Source organism: Hordeum vulgare, chromosome 5H, assembly GCF_904849725.1.
Source record: "Hordeum vulgare subsp. vulgare chromosome 5H, MorexV3_pseudomolecules_assembly, whole genome shotgun sequence".
NCBI lineage: Eukaryota > Viridiplantae > Streptophyta > Magnoliopsida > Poales > Poaceae > Hordeum > Hordeum vulgare.
In genome coordinates this window covers 568,715,380-568,733,519 of record NC_058522.1, presented here as the reverse complement: position 1 = coordinate 568,733,519, position 18,140 = coordinate 568,715,380, and the positions used below count along the sequence as shown (strand labels likewise).

Genomic DNA, 18,140 nt, shown 5'->3' with positions numbered 1-18,140 from the left:
ACAAAACACTGTCCCTAGCAAGCCTCTAGTTGGCTAGCCAGTTGATCAAAGATAGTCAGGGTCTTCTGACTATGTACAAGGTGTTGTTGCTTGATAACTGGATCACGTCATTAGGAGAATCCCGTGATGGACTAGACCCAAACTAATAGACGTAGCATGTTGATCGTGTCATTTTGTTGCTACTGTTTTCTGCGTGTCAAGTATTTGTTCCTATGACCATCAGATCATATAACTCACTGTCACCGGAGGAATGCTTTGTGTGTATCAAACGTCGCAACGTAACTGGGTGACTATAAAGATGCTCTACGGGTATTTCCGAAGGTGTTCGTTGAGTTAGTATGGACCGAGACTGGGATTTGTCACTCCGTGTGACGGAGAGTTATCTCGGGGTCCACTCGGTAATACAACATCACACACAAGCCTTGCCAGCAATGTAACTTAGTGTAAGTTGTAGGATCTTGTATTACGGAACGAGTAAAGAGACTTGCCAATAAACGAGATTGAAATAGGTATGCGGATACTGACGATCGAATCTCGGGCAAGTAACGTACCGAAGGACAAAGGGAATGACATACGGGATTATATGAATCCTTGGCACTAAGGTTCAAACGATAAGATCTTCGTAGAATATGTAGGATCCAATATGGGCATCCAGGTCCCGCTGTTGGATATTGACCGAGGAGTCACTCGGGTCATGTCTACATAGTTCTCGAACCCGCAGGGTCTGCACACTTAAGGTTCGACGTTGTTTTATGCGTATTTGAGTTATATGGTTGGTTACCGAATGTTGTTCGGAGTCCCGGATGTGATCACGGACGTCACGAGGGTTTCCAGAATGGTCCGGTAATGAAGATTGATATATAGGATGACCTCATTTGATTACCGGAAGGTTTTCGGAGTTACCGGGAATGTACCGGGAATGACGAATGGGTTCCGGATGTTCACCGGGGGGGCAGCCCACCCCGGGGAAGCCCATAGGCCTTGGGGGTGGCGCACCAGCCCTTGGTGGTCTGGTGAGACAGCCCAAGAAGGCCCTATGCGCCATAGATAGAAAATCAAAGAGAAAAGGAGAAAAAAGGAGGTGGGAAAGAAGAGAAGGACTCCACCTTCCAATCCTAGTTAGACTAGAATTGGAGGAGGACTCCTCCTCCCCTTGGTGCGCAGCCCTTGGGGCTCCTTGAGCCTCAAGGCAAGCCTCCCCTCCCTCCTCCTATATATATGGAGCTATTAGGGCTGATTTGAGACAACCTTTTCAAGGCAGCCCGACCACATACCTCCATGGTTTTTCCTCTAGATCGCGTTTCTGCGGAGCTCGGGCGAAGCCCTGCTAAGATTAGATCACCACCAACCTCCGAAGCGCCGTCACGCTGCCGGAGAACTCATCTACCTCTCCATCTCTCTTGCTGGATCAAGAAGGCCGAGATCATCGTCGAGCTGTACGTGTGCTGAACACGGAGGTGCCGTCCGTTCGGCACTAGATCGTGGGATGGATCGCGGGACGGTTCGTGGGACGGTTCACGGGGCGGATCGAGGGACGTGAGGACGTTCCACTACATCAACCGCGTTCACTAACGCTTCTGTTGTGCGATCTACAAGGGTACGTAGATTGGAAATCCCCTCTCGTAGATGGACATCACCATGATAGGTCTTCATGCACGTAGGAAATTTTTAGTTTCCCATGGGACGTTCCCCAACAGTGGCATCATGAGCTAGGTTCATGCGTAGATGTAATCTCGAGTAGAACACAAAAGTTTTTGTGGGCGGTGATGTGCATCTTGCTGCCCTCCTTAGTCTTTTCTTGATTCTGCGGTATTGTTGGCTCGAAGCGGCTCGGACCGACATTACTCGTACGCTTACGAGAGATTGGTTTCATCGCTACGAGTAACTCCGTTGCTCAAAGATGACTGGCGGGTGTCGGTTTCTCTCACTTTAGTTGAATCGGAATTGACCGAGGAGGTCCTTGGATGAGGTTAAACAGCAATTCATATATCTCCGTTGTGGTGTTTGTATAAGTAAGATGCGATCCTACTAGATACCCATGGTCACCACGTAAAACATGCAACAACAATTAGAGGACGTCTAACTTGTTTTTGCAGGGTATGCTTGTGATGTGATATGGCCAAAGATGTGATGTGATATATTGGATGTATGAGATGATCATGTTGTAATAGATAATATCGACTTGCACGTCGATGGTACGGCAACCGGCAGGAGCCATAGGGTTGTCTTTAAACTAACATTTGTGCTTGCAGATGCGTTTACTATATTGCTAGGATGTAGCTTTAGTAGTAATAGCATGAGTAGCACGACAACCCCGATGGCGACACGTTGATGGAGATCATGGTGTGGCGCTGGTGACAAAGAAGATCATGCCGTTGCTTTGGTGATGGAGATCAAGAAGCACGTGATGATGGCCATATCATGTCACTTATGAATTGCATGTGATGTTAATCCTTTTATGCACCTTATATTGCTTAGAACGACGGTAGCATTATGAGGTGATCTCTCACTAAAATTTCAAGACGAAATTGTGTTCTCCCCGACTGTGCACCGTTGCTACAGTTCGTCGTTTCGAGACACCACGTGATGATCGGGTGTGATAGACTCAACGTTCACATACAACGGGTGCAAAACAGTTGCACACGCGGAACACTCGGGTTAAGCTTGACGAGCCTAGCATGTGGAGACATGGCCTCGGAACACATGAGACCGAAAGGTCGATCATGAATCATATAGTTGATATGATTAGCATAGGGATGCTTACCACTGAAACTATACTCAACTCACGTGATGATCGGACTTGAGCTAGTGTAAGTGGGTCATGAACCACTCAAATGACTAGAGAGATGTATTTTTTGAGTGGGAGCTTAGCAAGTAATTTGATTAAGTTAAACTCTAATTATCTTGAACATAGTCTAAGTCCACTTTGAATATATTTGTGTTGTAGATCATGGCTCACGCGACAGTCACCCTGAATTTTAATACGTTCCTAGAGAAAGCTAAGTTGAAAGATGATGGAAGCAACTTTGTAGACTTGGCTCGTAATCTTAAGTTGATCCTACAAGCTGGGAACAAGGATTATGTCCTTAATGCTGCGCTAGGAGATGAACCACCCGCTACGGCTGACCAAGATGTTAAGAACGCTTGGTAAACACGTAAGGAGGACTACTCAGTAGTTCAATGTGCAGTCTTGTATGGCTTAGAGCCGGGACTTCAACGTCGCTTTGAGTGTCATGGAGCATATGAGATGTTCCAGGAGTTGAAGTTTATCTTTCAGAAGAACGCCCGGATCAAGAGGTATGAGACCTCCGATAAATTCTATGCTTGCAAGATGGAGGAGAATTCGTCTGTCAGTGAACATGTGCTCAAAATGTCTGGGTACTCAAACCGTCTAGCTGAGCTGGGGATTGAACTCCCGCAAGAGGCTATCACTGACAGAATTCTTCAATCACTGCTGCCAAGCTATAAGGGCTTTGTGTTGAACTTCAACATGCAAGGGATGAACAAGTCACCCGGCGAGTTGTTTGCGATGCTGAAAATCGCAGAGTCTGAACTCCGTAAAGAGCATCAAGTGTTGATGGTGAATAAGACCACTAGTTTCAAGAGAAACGGCAAAGGGAAGAAGGGTAATTCAAAGAAGAGCGGCAAGCCTGTTGCCAATCCGACGAAGAAACCCAAAGCTGGACCTAAGCCTGAAACAGAGTGCTACTATTGCAAGGGTATGGGTCACTCGAAGCGCAACTGCCCCAAGTATCTGGCTGATAAGAAGGCGGCCAAAGAAAAATCAGGTATATTTGATATACATGTTATTGATGTGTACTTAACCAGCTCTCGTAGTAGTGCCTGGGTATTCGATACCGGTTCTGTTGCTCATATTTGCAACTCGAAACAGGAACTATGGAATAAGCAAAGGCTGGCAATGATGGGTAACGTAGCATAAATTCAAAATTTTCCTACGCATATTCAGATCTTCCTATGGAGAGACCAGCAACGAGAGAGGGGTAAGAGCATCTTCATACCTTTGAAGATCGCTAAGCGGAAGCGTTACTAGAACGCGGTTGATGGAGTCGTACTCGCAGCGATTCGGATCGTGGTGTGGTTCCGATCTAGTGTCGAACTACGGGACCTCCGCGTTCAACACACGTGCAGCCCGGTGACGTCTCCTGCACCTTGATCCAGCAAGGAGGAGGGAGAGGTTGGGGAAGAACTCCAGCAGCACGATGGCGTGGTGTCGATGGAGAGACGAGGTCTCCCAGCAGGGCTTCGCCAAGCACCGGCAGAGAGGAGGACAAAAAAGGGCACGGCTGCGCGGAGGGAGAGGCAAAAGTCTGTCTCTCAAGGGCCAAAAACCCTCTCTATTTATAGGAGGAGGGGGAGGGGCTGCACCACCCCTAGGGTTCCCTCCCTAGGGGCCGGCGGCCACCAGATGGGAAAGGGGGGCGGCGGCTAGGGTGGGGAGGGGGTGGGCACCACCTGGTGGGCCTTAGGCCCACCTGGCTAAGGGTTTGCCCCCCCTTTTCTCTCACCCACGCATTGGGTTGAGTGGGGAGGCGCACCAGCCCACCTAGGGGCTGGTTCCCTTCCCCACTTGGCCCACCTTACCTCCCGGGGTTGTTGCCCCCCTTCGGTGGACCTCCGGGGCCACCTCCGGTGGTCCCGGTACGTTACCGGTGATGCCCGAAACACTTCCGGTATCCGAAACCAGCCGTCCTATATATCAATCTTTACCTCCGGACCATTCCGGAGCTCCTCGTGACGTCTGGGATCTCATCCGGGACTCCGAACAACTTTCGGTAACCTTGTATAACAATTCCCTATAGCCCTAGCGTCATCGAACCTTAAGTGTGTAGACCCTACGGGTTCGGGAGACAGGCAGACATGACCGAGACGCCTCTCCGGCCAATAACCATCAGTGGGGTCTGGATACCCATGGTGGCTCCCACTTGCTCCACGATGATCTCATCGGATGAACCACGATGTCAAGGATTCAATTAATCCCGTATACGATTCCCTTTGTTTGTCAGTATAGAACTTGCCCGAGATTCGATCGTCGGTATACCTATACCTTGTTCAATCTCGTTACCGGTAAGTCTCTTTACTCGTTCCATAGCACATCACGGTGTGACTAACTCCTTAGTCACATTGAGCTCATGATGATGTTCTACCGAGTGGGCCCAGAGATACCTCTCCGTCACACTGAGTGACAAATCTCGATCTCGATTCGTACCAACCCAACAGACACTTTCAGAGGTACCCGTAGTGCACCTTTATAGTCACCCAGTTACGTTGTGACGTTTGATACACCCAAAGCACTCCTACGGTATCCGGGAGTTGCACAATCTCACGGTCGAAGGAAAAGATACTTGACATTAGAAAAGCTTTAGCATACGAACAATACGATCTAGTGCTATGCTTAGGATTGGGTCTTGTCCATCACATCATTCTCCCAATGATGTGATCCCGTTATCAATGACATCTAATGCCCATGATCAGGAAACCATGATCATCTATTGACTAACGAGCTAGCCAACTAGAGGCTTGCTAGGGACACATTGTGATCTATTTATTCACACATGTATTACTGTTTCCTGTTAATACAATTATAGCATGCAATAGACGATTATCATGAACAAGGAAATATGATAATAACCATTTTATTATTGCCTCTAGGGCATATTTCCAACAGGCAAAAGATGAAGCGACGATGCGCGTGGGAAATGGTTCCAAGGTTGATGCAATCGCCGTCGGCACAGTTTAACTTCAGTTACCATCATGATTAGTTATGAACTTGAATAATTGTTATTTAGTGCCTGCGTTGAGCATGAACATTATATTTGGATCTTGTTTATTGCGAGACGGTTACTCGTTTAAGTCAGAGAATAATGGTTGTTCTATTTCTATGAGTAATATCTTTTATGGTCATGCACCCAATGTGAGAGGATTGTTCATATTGAATCTTGATAGTGATAACACACATATACATAACATTGAGACCAAAAGAGTAAGAGTTAACAATGATAGCGCCATGTTTTTATGGCATTGCCGCTTAGGTCATATTGGTGTCAAGCGCATGAAGAAACTCCATACCGATGGACTTTTGGAGTCACTTGACTTTGATTCACTTGACACGTGCGAACCATGCCTCATGGGTAAGATGACTAAAACTCTGTTCTCCGGAACAATGGAGCGTGCATGTGACTTGTTGTAAATCATACATACCGATGTGTGTGGTCCGATAAGCGTGGTGGCACGCGGCGGATATCGTTATTTTCTCACCTTCACTGACGATTTGAGTAGATATGGTTATGTCTACTTAATGAAGCACAAGTCTGAAACATTTGAAAAGTTCAAGCAATTTCAGAGTGAAGTTGAAAATCATCGTAACAAGAAGATCAAGTTCCCACGGTCTGATCGTGGGGGTGAATATCTGAGTTTCGAGTTTGGTGCTCACTTAAGACAATGTGGAATTGTTTCACAGTTGACACCGCCTGGAACACCACAGCGTAATCGTGTGTCCGAATGTCGTAATCGTAGTTTATTAGAGATGGTGCGATCTATGATGTCTTTTATCGATTTGCCGTTATCGTTTTGGGGTTATGCATTAGACACAGCTGCATTCACTTTAAATAGGGCACCATCAAAATCCGTTGAAACGACACCATATGAATTGTGGTATGGGAAAATACCAAAGTTGTCGTTTCTTAAAGTTTGGGGATGTGATGCTTATGTCAAAAAGCTTCAGCTTGAAAAGCTGGAACCCAAAGTGGAAAGGTGCATCTTCATAGGTTACCCAAAAGAGACAGTTGGGTACACCTTCTATCTCAAATCCGAGGGCAAAGTGTTTGTTGCTAAAAACGGAGCTTTTCTTGAGAAGGAGTTTCTCTCGAGAGAATTGAGTGGGAGGAAGATAGAACTTGATGAGGTTGTCGAACCTCTCATCCCTCTAGATGGTGGCGCAGGGCAAGGGGAAAACCCTGTCGTTGCGACACCGGTTGAGGAGGAAGTTAATGATGATGATCATGAAACTCCGGTTCAAATTCCTATCGAACCACGCAGGTCGACGAGACCACGTGCTGCTCCAGAGTGGTACGGTAATCCCGTTTTGTCAATAATGTTGTTAGACAACAATGAACCTGCAAATTATGGTGGGCCCAGATTCCAACAAATGGCTGGAGGCCATGAAGTCCGAGATAAGATCCATGTATGAAAACAAAGTGTGGATATTGGAAGTACTACCCGAGGGCCGCAAGGCTATTCAGAACAAATGGATCTTTAAGAAGAAGATGGACGCTGACGGTAATGTGACCGTTTATAAAGCTCGACTTGTGGCAAAGGGTTTTTCACAAGTTCAAGGAGTTGACTACGATGAGACATTCTCACCCGTAGCGATGCTTAAGTCCGTCAGAATCATGTTAGCAATAGCTGCATTTTTTGATTATGAAATCTGGCAGATGGATGTCAAAACGGCGTTCCTTAACGGTTTCCTTAAGGAAGAGTTGTATATGATGCAACCCGAAGGTTTTGTCGATCCTAAAAATGCTAACAAGGTATGCAAGCTCCAGTGATCCATTTATGGACTCGTGTAGGCATCTCGGAGTTGGAATAAACGCTTTGATGAGGTGATCAAAACATTTGGGTTTATACAAGTGGTTGGAGAGTCTTGTATTTACAAGAAAGTGAGTGGGAGCTATGTGGCATTTCTAATATTATATGTGGATGACATATTGCTAATTGGAAACAACGTAGAGTTTTTGGAGAGCATAAAGGATTACTTGAATAAAAGTTTCTCTATGAAGGATCTAGGAGAAGCTGCTTACATTCTAGGCATTAAGATCTACAGGGATAGATCGAAACGCCTGATAGGACTTTCACAAAGCACATACCTTGATAAAGTTTTGAAAAGGTTCAAAATGGAACAGTCCAAGAAGGGGTTCTTGCCAGTTTTACAAGGTACGAGATTGAGTAAGACTCAGTGCCCAGCAACTGATAAAGATAGAGAGCATATGAGCACCGTCCCCTATGCTTCAGCCATAGGATCTATCATGTATGCAATGTTGTGCACTAGACCGGACGTTAGCCTGGCCATAAGTATGGCAGGCAGGTTCCAGAGTAATCCAGGAGTGGATCACTGGACTGCGGTCAAGAATATCCTGAAGTACCTCAAAAGGACTAAGGAGATGTTTTTCGTGTATGGAGGTGACGAAGAGCTCGCCGTAAAGGGTTACGTTGATGCAAGCTTTGACACAGATCCGGATGACTCTAAGTCGCAGACCGAATACGTATTTATTCTTAATGGGGGTGCGGTAAGCTGGTGCAGTTCCAAGCAAAGCGTCGTAGCTGATTCTACATGTGAAGCGGAGTACATGGCTGCCTCGGAGGCGGCTAAGGAGGGTGTCTGGATGAAGCAGTTCATGACGGATCTTGGAGTGGTGCCAAGCGCACTGAATCCAATAACCTTGTTCTGTGACAACACAGGTGCCATTGCTTAGCAAATGAACCACGGTTTCACAAGAAGACCAGACACATCAAACGACGCTTCAACCTCATCCGCGACTACGTCGAAGGGGAGGACGTAAATATATGCAAAGTGCACACGGATCTGAATGTAGCAGACCCGCTGACTAAACCTCTTCCACGGGCAAAGCATGATCAACACCAGAACTGTATGGGTGTTAGATTTATTACAATGTAATTCGCATGGTGATGTGAGGGCTAGATTATTGACTCTAGTGCAAGTGGGAGACTGTTGGAATTATGCCCTAGAGGCAATAATAAATATAGTTATTATTATAATTCCTGTATCAAGATAATCGTTTATTATCCATGCTATAATTTCATTGAATGAAGACTTATATACATGTGTGGATACATAGACAAAACACTGTCCCTAGCAAGCCTCTAGTTGGCTAGCCAGTTGATCAAAGATAGTCACGGTCTTCTGACTATGTACAAGGTGTTGTTGCTTGATAACGGGATCACGTCATTAGGAGAATCACGTGATGGACTAGACCCAAACTAATAGACATAGCATGTTGATCGTGTCATTTTGTTGCTACTATTTTCTGTGTGTCAAGTATTTGTTCCTATGACCATGAGATCATATAACTCACTAACACCGGAGGAATGCTTTGTGTGTATCAAACGTCGCAACGTAACTCGGTGACTATAAAGATGCTCTACGGGTATTTTCGAAGGTGTTCGTTGAGTTAGTATGGATCGAGACTAGGATTTGTCACTCCGTGTGACAGAGAGGTATCTCGGGGCCCACTCGGTAATACAACATCACACACAAGCCTTGCAAGCAATGTAACTTAGTGTAAGTTGTAGGATCTTGTATTACGGAACGAGTAAAGAGACTTGCCAATAAACGAGATTGAAATAGGTATGCGGATATTGACGATCGAATCTCGGGCAAGTAACATACCGAAGGACAAAGGGAATGACATACGGGATTATATGAATCCTTGGCACTGAGGTTCAAACGATAAGATCTTCGTAGAATATGTAGGATCCAATATGGGCATCCAGGTCCCGCTGTTGGATATTGACCGAGGAGTCACTCGGGTCATGTCTACATAATTCTCGAACCCGCAGGGTCTGCACACTTAAGGTTCGACGTTGTTTTATGCGTATTTGAGTTATATGGTTGGTTACCAAATGTTGTTTGGAGTCCCGTATGAGATCATGGACGTCACGAGGGTTTCTGGAATGGTCCGGAAACGAAGATTGATATATAGGATGACCTTATTTGATTACTGGAAGGTTTTCACAGTTACCGGGAATGTACCGGAATGACGAATGGGTTTCGGGTGTTCACCGGGGGGTCAGCCCACCCCGGGGAAGCCCATAGGCCTTGGGGGTAGCGCACCAGCCCTTGGTGGGCTGGTTGGACAGTCCAAGAAGGCCCTATGCGCCATAGATAAAAAATCAAAGAGAAAAGGGAAAAAAAGGAGGTGGGAAGGAAGAGAAGGACTCCACCTTCCAATCCTAGTTGGACTAGGATTGGAGGAGGACTCCTCCTCCCCTTGGTGCGCAACCCTTGGTGCGCAACCCTTGGGGCTCCTTGAGCCTCAAGGCAAGCCTCCCCTCCCTCCTCCTATATATATGGAGCTATTAGGGATGATTTGAGACAACTTTTTCAAGGCAGCCCTACCACATACCTCCACGGTTTTACCTCTAGATCGCGTTTCTACGGAGCTCGGGCGGAGCCCTGCTGAGATTAGATCACCACCAACCTCCGGAGCGCCGTCACACTGCCGGAGAACTCATCTACCTCTCCGTCTCTCTTGCTGGATCAAGAAGGCCGAGATCATCGTCGAGCTGTACGTGTACTGAACGCGGAGGTGCCGTCCGTTCGGCACTAGATTGTGGGACGGATCGCGAGACGGTTCGTGGGACGGTTCGCGGGGCGGATCGAGGGACGTGAGGACGTTCCACTACATCAACTGCGTTCACTAACGCTTCTGCTGTGCGATCTACAAGGGTACGTAGATCGGAAATCCCCTCTCGTAGATGGACATCACCATGATAGGTCTTCGTGCGCGTAGGAAAATTTCTGTTTCCCATGCGACGTTCCCCAACAGTTGGACCTCCTTATAACGGAGGATGTTTCCACACATGTATGAGCTTGAGAATAAGAGAGACATACACGCGCGCTCCTCCTCCTCCGCCCCCGCCTCGCCTCGCCTCGACGCGGGTTGCGGGAATGAGCCGAACTAAATTTTTGCCACGCACGACTGGTATACGAAAGATCACTCGGAGAAGCTGAACATATTTTTGCTGTAGTGGATATTGAAAGCGAACGCTGTTGTCCGTTCGTTTCGTATCCCTTGCTCTCTTCGGCTCCCGTCGCTGGTCTCTCGCCTCCTTCTCGTGCGCCTATAAAGGAGAGGTCGCTCCTCTCCAGAGAAGACACAATAGAACTTCCTCTTGCCACCGGTTCCTTCCTCTGTGCTGCTGCTACGTTCTTCTCCATCCCTACTTACGGCGTGCACTGTAAGTCGGGACAGTAGGCCTCCGAAACTCCGTCTCTTCGAGTCCTGTACGGGAGAAGGGCGATAAGGTTTTGGGAAGCGCTCAGCGCGACTACTGGCTTCCATCACGGACACCGACGATCTCTTTCCGGACGACGGCTACTTCCCCGACGTCGACCACCTCTTCGGTAACATGGCCAACCACAATGCCAACACCAACCCTACTGCTGCTGCAACACAGTACGTACTCATGTTCTTTTTCGTTGAGTTCCTACCACAACTTTTTGCTATAGTTTCACTTCTACATATGTTCCGTTTCTGCTCATCACTCCATATGATGCCTTGTGTATATAGTACGGCTCTATATATGTTCTCTTCTAGATCATATGTGCACATGTCTTTCGTCGTCTCATCTTTAAATTCCATGTCTTGTTTCTTCTTTTTTATGATAGTCATGTTTTTCCTAGTTTTTTTTCATAAAATTCTATGATAAATTACTCATATTTCCAACACTACCTCTACCTATTAATATTAACCTATTAGGAAATGGAGCGGAGTCCGGAGGATATGGATACGATGGAGCCGGGTCCTTAGCATTGATCTGACACGCCTGCTCTAGCTAGTTAAGGGCACCAGCTGGACTTGAAGGAACGACCGACCAACCAACCAACTGGTAAATCCTCCTTAACTAAGGCCCCGTTTGGTTCGTCGTTTTGAGGTCCAATACATGTGTAAAATATACAACTGTAAAATAAAAACGATGGGCCTCACGTTGTTGTTTGGCATGTTGTTTTTAGGCTGTAAATTTTACACCGGTTTTCTGGCTTACACTCGGATTAGGCCCGTATTCGATACAGACCATTTTTCATTGTTTTCTTGGCCTCCGTTCGCTTGATCCAGATCTCGTTCGATCCGCCACTCTTGCCTCCCCGTCGTCAGAGGCTACGATCGATGAAAGCTTGCCTCGAGCCGAGGACGGCGGCGGCGGGGCACCTCTCTGTATGGCGGCGGTGCGCGGTGGGCGGCGGCGGACTCGGGCTGGCGTGCCGCAGGCGAGCGCGGTGGGCGGCGGCGGACTCGGAGGAGTTCTCAGGTGGTCGGGCCTCCGGCGGCTGCTGTCCGCAGGGTGCCGCTCCTCTCCCCGAATCCATGGAAGCGAACAGGGCTGTGCCCAACACACGAGTCGACCTTGTCCATCAGCACCCGCCGGCGCCACGCCCCCTCCGATGACAACGTCCACATCTCGATATCATCTGCGCCTCCGGCACGACCACGCTGAGCTGCCCGTCCCCCAAGACGGCCATCAAAGGTGCCATTCTGGTGGCAGTTGGCGCAACTCCGTCGATGATGTCCCACGGCAGCTCGATCATCCTCACCGCCCCCGTGTCTACGTGCAGGGTGATGATTCGCAGGTCGTGGTGGTGGCGGAGGCGTACGTACCAGTGCACAGTGCCCCTAGCGGCCACGGGGTGGGAGTCGTCGCATGATCTAAACGGTGGTGGGTGCATGGTCCGGTGGAAGGTTAGCTGCGCGGACCGTGCTCCATCGTCCGTCCCGTGACGAGTAGAGCCTCGTCCGCGACCAGCAGCTGGAAGGAGCGGCGGTGGTCATCGACGGCCATCACGGCAAACTTGCTGCAGCCGTAGACATCCGCGGGAGGGATGTCTGAGAGGAAACGGAGATTGGTGACGGAGGCTGGAAACGAATAGAAAATTTTGGCTGGAAACAAGTATTGTACAGCAGTATAGAAACACAACCGGATTTTACTAGATGCTGGTAAGATACAAGTGTAAGCATTTACAGTCGGAAAAGAAATCCAACATTCCAAACGCAGCCTAACGGGCTAGCAAAAGCGGTATGTGTGCGTGTGCTATACCGTTGGTGACACTAAGAGGATCTCCAACAGTCTCTGTGTTTAATCGTTGGTATAAATATCCACGTCAGCAACCAACAGCACATCATACAAGTTCTTCAATGGATTGCATGTTAACCGTATGTAAAATAATTAAACGGGTCCACTAAATGTTGAAAAAATTGTCATGCTTGTCTCGGAGCTTGTGCCTGTACCGTTGCTTTAAATTCATACGATTTCATTCTGTCTCTTCTCTTATTATGTATCATGTCATTCAAATCGTCTATGTGGCAATTTTATCAACGATGATCATGTAACTATTGAAGATGCCCTAAACCGCTGCCCGCTGGCCGCCGTCCCCTCTTAATCCTGACGATGACAGTGACAGATTAGGCAATCGCAATGTGGTGTAAAATGTTGGCGGTTGCTGTTGGGCCGTTTCCGGCACGCAACGCAAAGGCGCAACCTCCACCTCCACCTCCACCGTCGTTGCGCTCTGCTCTGTCCACTGTCTGTCAGGCGCACACGTCTGTGCGTAAATATGTAAGTGGAGTTGTCTGCAGCTTGGGTTCCAAGTTCAGTCGCGTTTGTGCGTAGGTTGGTGACAACTCAACTGACAGCCATGGAGGCACACCACCACCGCTGTCCATAGATAGAAATACAAAATACCACTAGACTGTTTGTGCGGCTGCTAGTAGGAGTATTTTCCACGATTTGAATGATCCTAAAAAGAAAGAAACACTTTTGTGGATCCTAGCACAACTTTTCACAGATTTGCATCATGACCAAATGGAGTGCCGCCGCAGCCGAGCTCATCCCCCGTCCCCACTCCCACTCCCACTCCCACACGACGGCGACCCGACCAAGTGAGACAAACACAAGCGCACACGGACCACGACGCCACGCCCGCCCGCCGCTCCGACCAAAACGAGCGCACACCCGACACGGCGGCTGCCGGACGCATCTGCACAAGCGACGGCACAGCTACTTTTCCTGCTTCTGCCACGGCAGCCACACCAAAGACACTGGGAGAAATTTAACCAGGCAGCATATTATTTTCCTTTCCACTAGACAAAAATAACAGACCATCATCCACCATGACTCTCTACCTCTACATACATCAATCAAACACACGACGCACCAACAACAACAAATCAATCAACACCAATGGGAAGGAAAAGCAACGTCGAGGAGGTCGGCGACGGCCTCGTCGACCAGGGCCTCCAGCAGCGCCGCCGCGACGTCCCTGCCGGCCTCGAACGACTCCGCCTTGAACTCCACCCACGCCCCGCCGCGCGGCCCGCCCATCTCCCTGTACACCAGCTCGTCCACCGCCGACTCCTCCGCCACCCTCATCCCGCCACCGCTCATCTCTCGGTGCAGCTCCTCCGCAGACAGCTTCGCCAGCACCGCCGCGCCCATGAACCACGACCCGTAGCCCGCGTCCAGGTAGTAGGCGCACTTGCCGCTCAGCGCCTCGTTCGCGCAGTCGAACAGCAGCCTCCGGCCCATCCTCAAAGCCTTGCCGCCGTCTTCCTCGCTGCCTGGCAATGCTGCAAGCCTGGAACTACTATTTATGTTTAGTTCTTCCAGCAGGTGAGGGTCCAGGACGGCTGAGCTGCCGGACCGCTCGAAAACTGATGAAGACTGCCCGCTGAGAGAGCTCGCGTTCAGTAGCTCTCTCAGGAAGTCTATCTCGGGATCACGGTCCACGCGGCACGAGCTGCTGCTTTCTGATGGGTGCGTTGTTTCGGCTGTAGTCACCGTGATTGAAGAGGCCGTGTCAGAATATTCAGACGAGGCGTCCACTTCTTGGGATCCACCGTCCTGTGCAGAACTAGAAGTTGCTGCCCCTTCTGCCGAACTAAACAACCTTGATTCTGGAAAAAGAGGGAAGTATTATAGAGAAGGTTATATAAAAGGCCTGTGGCTAGTGCAAAATAGCAACAACCAAGCAACTGTTCTGTAAGCTCACCGTTTGGATTCGTCCAGCTATCCACGGAGCAGCAGGTTTCTGTTTCTGTTGAAACAGAGACTTCCCACGTAGAACGGGGGCTGAAGTGGAGATGCTCTAACCCCACTTGATCGATGAAATCATTATCAAACTTCACAGACTGAGATGACTGGCCATAAAGAGAAACTAGTGTTAGCGTACAAACCAATTCCACTTTACCTGTCATGAATGTACAGAGAGAGAGAGAAATGCAGGCTCGGCCCTAGCATTGGCGGCACAGTTAGGTACCAGCTTTACCATGAAGTCAGAAGGTTCAAGTGTTCAAACTACTGGTGTATACAAAGCTGAATTCCATCCCTGTCTCTATGACGCAGTTCAGTGCTCCTAACTATGCTTATAATTGATCACGTAGGAAGAAACTCACTGTAAGTATATTGCTCTTACTTTTAATATACAACAAAGATTTATTCCAAGTTGTCTCAAACTTGAAACTGGAGTACAAGATAAACTAATCAAATGTGCGGACTCTAATATGCACACAGCTACATGGAGAAAATACCTAACTTGTTAATGGGAATATGGGATGATTAATCTTCCTGTGTTCAACTCAAGATATGAGCATCAAACCTTCTGGCATTAATCATATGATGTTGCTCACAAGAAAATAATGTGCATATGACACCTAGTCAACAAGAAGTGTCTCGCCTGACATACCTGACCACTTTTCGATTCAAGATCGTTCTGGTAGAATTTGTTTTTTCCATCCTTGAAAGGCTGAGAAGACTCCCTATCATACTCAGTAGATGCAATGCTAGATGTATCTTCCGAACCTGGTGAAGGGGCATATACTCGAACCCCATTGGCTGGCTTAGAATAGGGTGACTTCACCCGAGAGGTCAATTCTCTCAATTTCTGCTCCAGAAGAATTCCCAAATAATCACCATCTATGTCACCAGGTTTAGTATTCGATGTATTGCTTGAAGTTGGCTCCGAGTTCAGGTTCTCCATTGACCGTGTTTCCATGGAATGATTGCGAAATCTAGAACCAGGTAATGATTTGTGAACTGGTGAGGTAAATGTGAAGGAAACAATCTCAGTGCTGACTTTGTTTTTGTTTGTGGAGAAAGATGACTGTTCATCAGTCCCAATATTGTTCTGAACACGCCTTTGAATTCTCTCGGCGAGAATTTTATCAATCGACTGGCTTTTCTTTGGGTTTATCCTCCCATCTGGCAATCTTCTAGGTTTGGGGATTGTTTTGGCTGTAGAATTTGGCCTTCTGTTTGCATAGTTGGTTGGCTGCATTTCTCCCTTTCCGTTGACTTTCGTACTGCTTTCAGCGCGGGTGCTGGTGATCCCGGCCTTCCTGGGAGAGGCATTTGTTGAATGCATGTTGCTTCCCTGTTGGCTGAGTCTTGCTGACTTTGGATTCACCTTGTGCTTAACACCCATAGCATTTCGCTTTCTGTTATTTTGCTCAAGCGAATTGGAAGAGCTTGCAGCAGTTTGGTTACTACTCTTTTGTTGGTTGCCCCGATTTCTCTCAGCCATGTTATGTTCAGGATCCATATGAGTTGCAAGTTTCCTACTGTTTTTGCTTCTACCTCCACTCCCTTGGGTACTTGCAGCTCTTGGATCTAATGATAATCTACTGGGGGCCTTGACCCTTGCAGCAACTGGAGCATTTCCGTTTGACTCTGAGAACCTGGAAGAAGAGGTTGTCTCTGAAGCAACCAAACTTCCATCAAAAGGTTTTGCTCTCGGTGCCTTGGAAGATGCTGAGGTGTCACGTTTCTTCGCGGCTTGGGACATTTGCTGGACTCTTACAATCTCTGATGTGTTGAAGGCACGCACAACATTTGCGTACCCAACATCCCGAGCTCTGTATGAGCTATTACTCTCAACTCCAGGCCCAATAATCCTAGACGCTGCCTCCATTATATCAGCGGCATTTCGGCCTGAGGTATGATTAGGATTCTTTACCGGGGAGAACAACTTGTGTTGCGCACCTGAAAGTGACCTTTTGGCGAATCTTGGAGGCAGCGCTTCCATTCCAAACCGGTCAATAGGGCTACTCGGCATCTTATGAGGACTAGGGCTGCCAATGTAGCTTCTGCCAATGAACTCATCATGGACATTGTTTGTGAAGGTTTGCTGTGCGGTAGAAGGGATTGGGTAGGGTCCAGATGAGCTTGCTGCAGGCATGGAATCCAAACCCATAAGCCTCGCCACAACAGTCGGTCCCTTCATCGCACGAGCGTCCTCGTCAATTACTGAGGATGAGGAGCTATGCTCGCTGCTTTCCCTGAAACTCGACGCATCTTCGAGGATCTGCAGATGTGCAAAGTTTGACTCATCAAAACTACAGAAAGCAGCAAACAGAACCACAGACAGAACAAAAAGATCAAACGCCCAAAAACGAACCGAGTTTGACGGCGTGCTTGGCCTGCTGCCAACGGTTTCCTTCCCGTCTGACGCGTTCCCTGCAAAGAGAGGTCGATGTGTAAGTTCAGGCCCCCCCTGTTTTCATTCTGCGACAATGAACCAAGCTTTATAGCAACCATTCAACCCACTCTGACTCCTAGAGCACATTTGCTTACCCTGCGTCGGAGAAACACCCCCGCCTCCGGCGAAGAGCCGCTTCTTGGACTTCTTGCTCTTGCCCCAATCAAACAGGCTGAGGATGCCATGCCCCTTGGACGCAGCTCTCTCCACATCCATCCCTTCCTCGCCACCTAAAACCTGCAAGCGGAGACGGCACGCATGAGCGCATAAAAACGGAGGAAAAGGAGACGCATTGACTCAACCTAACACAAACGCTTCTGAGACAAGCTGATCAAGAAACGGGCGGCGACGGACGAATCCGCCCAAACCCGATCCTCATCTCGAATTCGAGCCGGAGAAACCCAAAAACCCAGAACGCCTGCACCCGACCGAAGATTCACCAAGCAATGCGGGCAACCCTCACCTGAGAACGGAGCGCCGGGAGAGGCCGAGGGGGGCAGCGGCCTGGGGAGGACGCTGCCAAGATCCGCCCTTTCCCCCGGGGTCAGCGGCGCCGGATTCGCGGGGCCGCGGCGCTAGCACGAGCCAGATCGCCGCCGCGGAGGAGGAGCCCGAATCGAGCCGCGGTGGAGCGGAGGGTGGCTCGTCGGAGGAGTGGGGAGGGGAGGGGGCGAGCTCCGAGAGCGGAGTGGAGCAGAGGAGCAGCGTTCAAACGAGCTGCTCGTCCCAACGGCGCCGTGGAGGAGCCACGCGAGGCGTCATGTGCGTTAGGGTTGGGGCGGATGGGGAATGGAGCCCTGGGCCCTGGGGTGAAGTGGGTCTACAGCCCTAGGCCTGGCCCATGTTGCTGATTACA

General features: G+C 48.8%; 1 protein-coding gene across 1 annotated transcript; it reads right to left on the bottom strand.

Annotated features, from left to right (window-relative positions):
• Positions 1–13,860: 13,860 nt before the first annotated feature.
• Positions 13,861–17,859, bottom strand: LOC123453173. Its single transcript, XM_045129944.1, has 6 exons — positions 17,748–17,859; positions 17,380–17,521; positions 17,204–17,262; positions 15,494–17,110; positions 14,801–14,948; positions 13,861–14,705 (listed from the first exon to the last, which is right to left on the bottom strand). The coding sequence occupies exons 2-6, from the start codon at positions 17,498–17,500 to the stop codon at positions 13,984–13,986; spliced, it is 2,667 nt and encodes an 888-aa protein (XP_044985879.1). The 5' UTR covers positions 17,501–17,521; positions 17,748–17,859; the 3' UTR covers positions 13,861–13,983.
• Between the last annotated feature and the right edge of the window lie 281 nt (positions 17,860–18,140).